General features: G+C 39.1%; 2 protein-coding genes across 2 annotated transcripts in view; one reads left to right on the plus strand and one right to left on the minus strand.

Moving 5' to 3' along the window:
* Positions 1 to 5,764, minus strand: part of LOC139449700 (uncharacterized) — a 45,268-nt gene extending 39,504 nt beyond the window's left edge. The window contains exon 1 of the mRNA XM_071231205.1: positions 5,747 to 5,764. The gene's annotated coding sequence lies outside the window, so the exon portion shown is untranslated. The remainder of the gene's footprint in view (positions 1 to 5,746) is intronic.
* On the plus strand, positions 3,589 to 7,515 carry LOC139449701 (uncharacterized). Its single transcript, XM_071231207.1, has 2 exons — positions 3,589 to 3,799; positions 5,765 to 7,515. Exon 2 carries the CDS (start codon positions 5,777 to 5,779, stop codon positions 6,428 to 6,430), a length of 654 nt encoding a protein of 217 aa, XP_071087308.1. The 5' UTR covers positions 3,589 to 3,799; positions 5,765 to 5,776; the 3' UTR covers positions 6,431 to 7,515.
* Positions 7,516 to 10,851: the final 3,336 nt, after the last annotated feature.

The raw sequence follows: 10,851 nt of genomic DNA on the forward strand, positions 1-10,851 counted from the left end.
GTGTTTGGTAGAGAGAAAGAATGGGGTGAGGTGTTTGGTAGAGAGAAAGAATGGGGTGAGGTGTTTGGTAGAGAGAAAGGGTGGGGTGAGGTGTTTGGTAGAGAGAAAGAATGGGGTGAGGTGTTTGGTAGAGAGAAAGAATGGGGTGAGGTGTTTGGTAGAGAGAAAGGGTGGGGTGAGGTGTTTGATAGAGAGAAAGGGTGGGGTTAGGTGTTTGGTAGAGAGAAAGAATGGGGTGAGGTGTTTGGTAGAGAGAAAGGGTAGGGTGAGGTGTTTGGTAGAGAAAAAGAATGGGGTGAGGTGTTTGGTAGAGAGAAAGGGTAGGGTGAGGTGTTTGGTAGAGAAAAAGAATGGGGTGAGGTGTTTGGTAGAGAGAAAGGGTAGGGTGAGGTGTTTGGTAGAGAAAAAGAATGGGGTGAGGTGTTTGGTAGAGAGAAAGGGTAGGGTGAGGTGTTTGGTAGAGAGAAAGAATGGGGTGAGGTGTTTGGTAGAGAGAAAGAATGGGGTGAGGTGTTTGATAGAGAGAAAGGGTGGGGTTAGGTGTTTGGTAGAGAGAAAGAATGGGGTGAGGTGTTTGGTAGAGAGAAAGGGTAGGGTGAGGTGTTTGGTAGAGAAAAAGAATGGGGTGAGGTGTTTGGTAGAGAGAAAGGGTAGGGTGAGGTGTTTGGTAGAGAGAAAGGGTAGGGTGAGGTGTTTGGTAGAGAAAAAGAATGGGGTGAGGTGTTTGGTAGAGAGAAAGGGTGGGGTGAGGTGTTTGATAGAGAGAAAGGGTGGGGTTAGGTGTTTGGTAGAGAGAAAGAATTGGGTGAGGTGTTTGGTAGAGAGAAAGGGTGGGGTGAGGTGTTTGATAGAGAGAAAGGGTAGGGTGAGGTGTTTGGTAGAGAAAAAGAATGGGGTGAGGTGTTTGGTAGAGAGAAAGGGTAGGGTGAGGTGTTTGGTAGAGAAAAAGAATGGGGTGAGGTGTTTGGTAGAGAGAAAGGGTAGGGTGAGGTGTTTGGTAGAGAAAAAGAATGGGGTGAGGTGTTTGGTAGAGAGAAAGGGTAGGGTGAGGTGTTTGGTAGAGAGAAAGGGTAGGGTGAGGTGTTTGGTAGAGAAAAAGAATGGGGGTGAGGTGTTTGGTAGAGAGAAAGGGTGGGGTGTTTGGTAGAGAGAAAGATTGGGGGTAAAGTGTTTGGTAGAGAGAAAGAATGGGATGAGGTGTTAGGTAGAGAGAAAGAATGGAGTGAGGTGTTTGGTAGAGAGAAAGGGTGGGGTGAGGTGCTTGGTAGAGAGAAAGTTTGAGGTGTTTGGTAGAGAGAAAGTTTGAGGTGTTTGGTAGAGAGAAAGGGTGGGGTGAGGTGCTTTGTAGAGAGAAAGTTTGAGGTGTTTGGTAGAGAGAAAGAATTGGGTGAGGTGTTTGGTGAGAGAAAAGATGTGGTGAGCGGTTTGGTAATGAAATTTGGATGGGGTGGGGTGAGGCTTTTGTATAGGGAAATAATTGGGTGTGGTGTTTGATAGGGAGAAAGGGTAGGTTGAGGTTGGGAGAAAACATTTAGGGGTGATGTTTTTTTGTGTAGAAAAATTATGTACTTGATCATACCAAACAAACAAAAAGGACAGTTGTCAACCATTCCAACATGTCTGATAATGTTCATGCCATATTTTCAAAGTTTTCTGTAACTTAATAATTTGACATTTCCAGTGGGACAAAAATAAGGCCCTTACCCTATATCATACATTGCTCATTCTGAGCCACTTCAAGAGGTTAGTCAACAGTAAAATCATGTCTGCATCATAATGGCAACATAAGATCTATTTTTGTTCACAAGAAATATGAGGCTGTGACAATACTGGAGCCAGCATTCCAAACATATCAGTTTATGTGTTCTTGTTCAAAGGTGTCACACCTTGCACGAACCTCCTTATGATTTCACAGCTACATAATTCATAAGTGTACAGAAGGGATTTCAATAGAGAAAACTGATATATCCCAGACTTAAGTCATGTTCCAACCAACACTTGATACATGAAATATATCTTTTTAAACTTTTTTTTCCACCGAGCACTGTCAACTGGGCCATTATTCAGTATTTGAACATATACAGTTTTAAAACAACAATCAATGGAATATACAAAAATCTTTTTGGAAAAATATATCAATGCTATGTACATTTAATGTTTATTCCAATTATAGAAAAAAGCAAAATTAATGTTTAATTTGAGTACCCTGCAGTCAGATGGAAAATGCACAAATGCGTTGCTTAAAAGTAATTTAATCTTTTTATATGGTTAATAGTTTTGTTCACTGACAGTATTTCATTTTCAATAACCTGCAGTGAAGTTTAAAATGAAAGAAATATATTTTTTTCAACTTTCCAGCTCCAGATAAATTCTTAAGCAATTGAGTTTTTACTCTAGGGTCTCTATTTTAATTGGGTAACTACATTTTTCATTGGGTAACCAATATTTATCATTCTATTGGTTTTTTTTCCAAAATTAGTGAACATTTCAAGATTTCAAAAAATTAAATAATGTTTTAGATGTATATAACTGTATAAAGGCTTAACTTGGAAAGTAAATTAGCTCGTAATTGTGTTTCGGAAATTAGCTCCTTTGTACGATGCTGAAAAAGCTTCATTGGGTATTTACGTGTGCTGTTTTTATACATTTGAGTTTTTCATTTAATGCAAGCGTTTCTGTACGCAAGTTAATTGAAAGTAATTTGGTTTTGAATATTTTTATTGGGGGGGGGGGGGGGGGGGGGGGGAAGGGAGGGTAGGGGAGGTATTTTAGGCAAATATTCAGCTTATGTGTAGCTCTTGGCTTTCTGAATGTGTGATGACCCCTTTTTGGGTAGATCACGTTTTCCTGGATAAATATTAGTTCTTGACATGACCTCGTACATTCATAGGACCATCTAAGTCCTGGGGTAAATCAACAATATTCGAGTCATCATGATTGGTTGAAACACCTCTGAGGTCATTGTGTGACCCTTACATTTGAATAAAGCCAGGAGGGTCTTTACCAAGGGGTGCAGATTCAACTTTTAGTGATTTAAGTTGTTTAGATTTTATATTCATAGAGATTATATGATGTGGTATTTTCAGTGATATTAAAACAGTATTGTGACACAAACACAAACAGATTTGTAGTCATTTACTGATTGTCTATGTATATAATTGAAATGTAGATAAAAATACTATTCCTGAAATGTACTTGGAGGGAAAGGAAGACCAACATATTTTGAAATATTTTGTTTTGTTTTAAACAAACTGTTTAATGTTTGAAATTTAATTGTTTAATGTCTGAAAGACTGCTTCTTTACCACTTTATGTATTCAATGTCATTTCAATAGTGAATAGAGTTTGAAAAATGTGATTAGTTTGTGGAAAATAAAATTAACAAGCTAAAATGTAGATAGCTATGACAAAAGCATAATTATTCCAAGAAAAACAATAATTACATTTTTGTGTGAAGAAAACTCAAAGTATAAAATCAGAAAATGCTAAAAATAAAAGAAATGAATGTCCAAGGATTCCTGATGAGAACATGAGTTGTCATGTGTTGGCCTTAGCCTAGATTCAACAGGTTCACCGACACCGAGGTAGACACAGGTAGATGTACACGCTTTGTGGGGCATGAATTACAGGTAAACAACTATGGCTTCATACTGAACACCATGTTTACCTAGAGATTGGATCTGGCCACAGTGGGGTCCAAGATCTTGCAGCTGAAGACAACAGACAATTGGGACACATTGTGCGAGTCACTGCTTCTGTCGGGGGTAAGAGTTTCATGATTAACTTGACGCTTCTCTTCTGTAAGTACTGTAATTTAGTGTCTGAATTCTAAGAGGATTGTTATGAATTGAAATTGGCATTAGTTTGTATGAGGAGATATATTTGGAATTACTCTGATAGGAATTTATACATATTTATACATATGAAGTATAATTGTTTGTTCGTGTGGGTACATATATGTGCTCATGTTAGTTCATTTTTAGTTCCCAGCCAACCCTCTGTATCTCGAGTAATGGAAGTTATTGCCTTACAATTGTTGGATGAATTATATGAATATAACCCATATCTAAAGGTGGTAGATGTGACAATAATGACAAATATGGACATGTCTTTAAAAAAATCAAACATAAAAATGAATTGTTAGAAGTGACATATTCAAAAATATTCTGAAAAATCCATTTACCTATAAAAACAACAAATTTGTCCTTTCCATTACTTTTGTTTCATCAAAGTAGAACTATTTGACTACAGTCATATTTAACCAATTGATGAATAGAATAAATTGGGTTTAATTGAATATTTTAGGCCATATATCTCATATGAAAACCTCAAAATCTATATCGATGCTGTCTTGGGACAGGTGTTTTGTACACTGAATATTTTAGGCCATATACCTCATATGAAAACCTAGAAATCTATATGGATGCTGTCTTGGGACAGGTGTTTTGTACACTGAATATTTTGGACCATATACCTCATATGAAAACCTAGAAATCTATATGGATGCTGTCTTGGGACACGTATTTTGTACACTGAATATTTTAGGCCATATTCCCCATATGAAAACCTCGAAATCTATATGGATGCTGTCTTGGGACAGGTATTTTGTACACTGAATATTTTAGGCCATATACCTCATATGAAAACCTCGAAATCTATATGGATGCTGTCTTGGGACAGGTATTTTGTACACTGAATATTTTAGGCCATATACCTCATATGAAAACCTCGAAATCTATATGGATGCTGTCTTGGGACAGGTATTTTTTTTTCACTGAATATTTTAGGCCATATACCTCATATGAAAACCTCGAAATCTATATGGATGCTGTCTTGGGACAGGTGTTTTGTACACTGAGGGAAGGATACAGTTCGCAGTTACTCACCACGCTTTTTGTCAGGGGAATTAGTTTAGCCCTTTGCCCATTAAATTGGAATGTTTTAGTATTGATCTGTTTCTCAGCACATAGAATGTCACCGGCAAGTTATTTTGGAAGCATTTTCTAAAAGTCTCTGCATGTACAATTTAAGAGGTGTGAAACATGTTGTTTTTTCCATCCATCGTGTGGATGTTTGTTCGGGAGAACATGCCCTGACTAAGCTGACTTCACTTAGACAAGGTGTTAAACGACTAGGATCCAGTGCAAAAGAAACAAATCTACTGAGAAAGCATATATATCTTACAAACATTGATCTAAAAGACATATGTACTACAATCTATGATGATTCATTTTCAAATTTTCGGTACTCACTGTAGATACATCTAACCTAAAACTCTTGAAGAGATATATAAGTAAAAAAAAAAATATGTTTTTGGTCCCCATCTGCATCACTGAATAGGCTGCCTGTTGTAAGAACTGAATTATAAAAATGAGGATTGTGTGGTCACATGTTTCCCTAGGTTAATTATGTGTCATATCGTACACATAATCAACTGTCAATCTGTATTACAGCATGGTATAAATCATTTTTTCACTCTCTCATAGATATATTGTTTGCTGATAAATTATAATGTTTACACGAGGGGCGATGCGCTAGCCTAGTGGTTAAGCGTCCGCTCTACAAGCCTAAGATCCGGGTTCGATTCCCTACATAGGTACAATGTGTGAAGCCCATTTCTGGTGTACCCCGCTCATTCACTCATACGCATAGTACCCGCTTGCTGACCTTGAGGAACTGCTGTTTGTACCTGCCCTCTATCCTACTGCCACGGAATATTATTACCGCCGTTAGAATATATTTCTCACCTTTCTCTCTCTTTCCAGATTTGCTCAACAATGGGGTTTTGGACATGCTGTACATGTTTGGCAGCCATTTTTATGGTTGCCATGGCAGCAGAGGAAGAAGTTTCAGGCGTGATCGTTATGTACGATCATCCTGCGAACCTTAGCTGCAAGGACAATTCCTTCGACCCCAATGCAACACAGATGACTGGATACCTTCTGATGTGGCTGCTTCCTAACGGCGACCTCGTGAAAACAACGGACGACCATGACAGAGTGACTGTCTTTGACGAAGGCAGACAGATAACGGTGAAGAAGGTTGACGATGTTGACTTTGGTATCTACAACTGTATCATCTACAGCAGCCAGTATGGATATCAAATAGTTCAGACAGGCATCAACCTGAATGGTCCATACTGGGGGGACCTGACAGCGAAGTACCGCATGAACTTTATTGTCGGGGCAGTAGCAGCAGCCGTGGTCTTTTTAATCATGATGGGGTTCTGCTACTGGATTGGCAGAAACAGCACCTTGGATACGGATGAGGGTGAGAGAGTGAAAGCGTCCACTCTCTGGAAGTCTGACCTTGGTGTCGACAATGCTGCGGTGGAGTTGGGTGACGTCCAAGTCGACACTAAGACAGCACCGGAAAATGGAAACCTACCAATTTATACCGAAATAAGGAACGATCTGGCTACGAAACTGTAGACATCATATATGAGTCTGAGTTTTAACTGTTGATACAGCTATGAGTTAATGCCACCAAATGCATACATTTATATTTTCTTTTCTATAGGTCTCAGTGCTCTTGACCATGGCAATGATGACAGAACTATCTTTGATATTTTTACTTGTTGGAAGATAAGACTGAGTGTGCATCGGGGCGGTCGGGTAGCCTAGTGGTTAAAGCGTTCGCTCGTCACGCCGAAGACCCGGGTTCGAATCCCGACATGGGTACAATGTGTGAAGCCCATTTCTGGTGACCCCCGCCGTGATATTGCTGGAATATTGCTCAGAGCGGCGTAAAACCATACTCACTCACTCACTGAGTGTTCATCAGTGAAAGACAGTGGGTGTGCTTACTGTTAAGACATTGTTACGAATTTGAACATTTGATTCAGAAAGGTTTGTCTTTATTAATAAAAGCAGAGGAAACAGAGGTCATAAAAAAACACTATTCACACCTGGTCTTGCACATATTACTGTCTGTGAAAGAGTATGTTTATAAACTGAACACTCAAAAATGTTGATTCAAGAATTTCAATAAAATCAATTGCTCACCTCATGTTAACTAAAGAGTGAATCTATTATGTACATACCTGAAAAAGAATTAAGCACTTCTTACAATATATTGCCCTATATACAAAACTGAGGACCAAATTATAGTACTTTCTTCGTCCCCACATGCGTAGAAATGTGTGAAGCTCATTTCTTGTTTATTGCTGGAATGTTGCTAAGAGCGGCACAAATCCCTCTCTCAAACCACCCCTTAAATGTGTGAATAATTTGTATTTCCTCAATTGGTGTGTAAAATAACACTAAATGGTCATTAATGTAGAAACCAAGGGAGACCACTCTTCATCAACCACAATTGTCCCTTTATAACTTTGAACGTACCTAAGCTGAAAGCTGTGTCACATATATATTATTAGTACGCCATATTGTGTGACTATTTTAGGGTTATTTTGTACTAGCTATAAACTGTTTTGGTTTTTGTCTGTGTGTTTTTTGTAACTAAACAGTTAAAATTTGTAACCGGATATCTTTATACTCATATATTCATAGACTTCATGTATATGAATTCATTATGATAATAAAACAGTATAACACAATAAATGTGTTTATTTTTAAAAAAAATATATCGTATGCATGAACTGTAAGGTATAAAAAATACCTTATTCTTGTTCATTCGTAACCAACTGTACTTCATTAATTTACGTTCATGCAAGTGTGAGCAATTCTATCATGTTCAATCCTGTGTACAGCTGCCGCTGGAAATAAAAACCACCATAGTAGTTCTGTAACCAATGTTATATTTGGGATAACACTTTCTTAGTAAAGTACAGATTCTAGTACTTTTTTGGGTTGAGTCCCGTCCGGCATTCGAACCCACACTGAACCAGGCAACCAATCCAAGAAACTAAGAAAGTGTTATCCCAAATATAACATTGGTTACATTTGACCACTTTCTAAATGGCATTGTGTATTCATAGTAGTTTTGAGGTATTCCCAGAGTGTTATAGAGACAAAATTATATACGCTAATGGTGCTGGTGGTGGTGGTAGGGGCGTCATCATCCACACATGGATAACCCTGTTTCGTGTCTGTGTCGGGTCATACCGATATCCCTGATTAATATCTGGGGCAGTTTGTAAGAACAGTCTTTATAACAGCCCCTACTTAGACCAAACATGGACATGGGAGTCTGTACTTTCATGTGTATAGTACAGGTTCATTTTTTACAGAAAAGAGAGAAGGATAAGGGGTATTGTTCTCACCACTCGATCACTGAAAATACACTTAACTTGCTGTGTGTGCACCCCCTGTTATACATTTTCTAAACATTATTATTATGGTGAAACCAGTACCCATAGAATGTACAATGGCGGTAAACGATCTTATAGGCAATGTATCTTATATCTGCAATTTGGTGGATGCTCACTACTCGTGTTCCAGCACGCTTCCTCCCTCTCTTCATCTCTATGAGTTTTTCCTCAGCAACATGAGCTGGTCACAAGAGATGATCTTATGGATCTGGTAGTCAGGCTGTATGACTTGGCTGATTGCGTGTCATTGTACCCCGAAGGCGTGGATTGGTTGCCTGGTTCAGACGTCACTTAAAGGCCACAATCTGAATATTGCTGTGTTCAGTATTACGACAAATAAACAGAACACAATCAGACGTGCATCAACATTTCAAATAAGATGTACACTAAAATTATTATTGATGCTGTGAGAATATCGCGATCGAGACAAGAAGTCCTGCTAGAAGTTAATTTTGGGGGGAAACGAATCAGCGAGCTTTTGTTTCCCTCTTTCTTCCCGAATTAGAACACATTCACACAATTTTCACATAATATTTGTTGCATTGTTACATCTTGTGATTGCAGCATGTTATTGCTAATTCATATGTCCCAAATTGTCGGCCCTGGATTCTGGGAAGAATACATCCACAGTAACCCATGCTTGCTGTAAAAGCTGATTAAGAGAACAGGATGGTCAGATTTGGTGGCCTGGCAGACTCTTTCTCATCATGCCCTGATGGATCATTGGTCTTGCTTTCTCTGTGTGTCACCATGCCCCGATGGATCTTTGCTCTTGCCTTCAAACACGATGCTGACCATGCTGCCATGATGTAGCTGGGATTATGTTAACAGTGGCTTTAAACAACATTCACTCATTCCGTATTAGCAAAAGAATGAAACAGGCATAGCGTCTACCACTAACAACCATTACAGCAAGGTCAGCGACCCCAACAGGAACAATACCGACGTGAACATGCAGTAGGTGTTGTTCGAGCGGCCTGCATGTTCAGCAATGAGTGGGTGATATTAGTTCCACTTTGGATGTTGATCATCCGTAGAGGACCGTCAGATCTGTGCTGAACCACGCGCACTAACGTAGTCAGTGTATTTAATGCCCGGGACCCGTTCCACAAAGTGATCTCAGGGCTACAATAATCGTAAATCTATGTTAAAGTAAGGGAGTTACGATCGTCACAGCGCTAAGATCGCTTTGTGGAACGGGACCCAGGGTGAATTGTATACATCAGCCCAAATTATGGGCTCCAGATAATTCTTTAAGCCAGTGAGTATTTACTAACATGTTATCATTCACTTTGGGTATTTATAAACCAATGAGTGGACCTTTTTAGGCATAATTCTGTTTAAAACTCTGTTTCAGGTCACTTGTTATTTGCGTCTATTATTGTGATGCCCCAATATACGAGGGGCGGTCGGGTAGCCTAGTGGTTAAAGCGTTCGCTCGTCACGCCGAAGACCCTGGTTCGATTCCCGACATGGGTACTATGTGTGAAGCCCATTTCTGGTGTCCCCCGCCGTGATATTGCTGGAATATTGATAAAAGCGGCGTAAAACCATACTCACTCACCCAATATACGATTCATGTCTTCTTTAGTGTTAGGCGAGGACGTAGCACGTTTTTTCATTATTCACTGCAGGAGAGTACATGTATACTTGATGCCCGCATTCATTCAGCAAGTAAAGATATAAAGAAATAAAAGTATACAAGCTGGAAGGCTATATTAGGTGATTACATACGGCGTCGTTATTCTATTGGTTTTTTAGTTGTATGATAATTGTACGCGAGCAACTCCAAATGAAATGGGTTACAGTGATTTATTGTGAGTACATGTATTTCACTAAATACGTTTGCTATTTTACGAAATATATACGCAGCGTATCTGGAGCTTTGAGTCAAATATTAAAAAATGGTATGAGGCCATAATATATTAATTATGCCACTACGAAACACCCCATCTCACATTCAGGCGGAGAAGATGATCTATGTGAATTGCCATGTTGTTTTAATTGATGAAATACACCACATAGAAGTAATCCTACCAAACGATCATGCCCCGCGTGAGTCACGTCAACAGTTAATGTCCGCAGATGCCTTGAATTTTTTTTTTAAATATTTCTAAAAAAAATGGAAATGCCTCACATTGTTTGAAAAAATGTGTATGGAAATCTAATAATTATTTTTCTGTGGCCTAATCAATCAGGTGGTAAGGTTGGTTGGTTGGTTTGTTGTCTAACGCCGCACTCAGCAATATTCAAGCAATATGACGGCGGTCTGTAAATAATCGAGTCTGGACCAGACAATCCAGTGATTGATATCATGAGCATCGATCCACACAATTGGGATCGATGACATGCATCAACCACGTCAGCGAGCCTGACCACCCGATCTCGTTAGTCGCCTTTTACGACAAGCATAATCACCTTTTATGGCAAGTATGGGTTGCTGAAGACCTATTCTACTCCGGAATCTTCACGGGTCTCAGGTGGTAAGGGTGCACACAAACGAAACATGCATTTCACGAGACTAATATGTTTAGGTTATTATTATGTAAAGTTATCATTATGGGTGAAAGATGAGTGGTGCAA

This window comes from Haliotis cracherodii, unplaced genomic scaffold (genome assembly GCF_022045235.1).
Source record: "Haliotis cracherodii isolate W230 unplaced genomic scaffold, xgHalCrac1.p SCAF_8, whole genome shotgun sequence".
Classification (NCBI taxonomy): domain Eukaryota; kingdom Metazoa; phylum Mollusca; class Gastropoda; order Lepetellida; family Haliotidae; genus Haliotis; species Haliotis cracherodii.

What these genes read in the sequence shown, in the direction of transcription:
- LOC139449701 (XM_071231207.1), top strand. Translation starts at nt 5,777, where the DNA reads ATGGGGTTTTGGACATGCTGTACATGTTTGGCAGCCATTTTTATGGTT.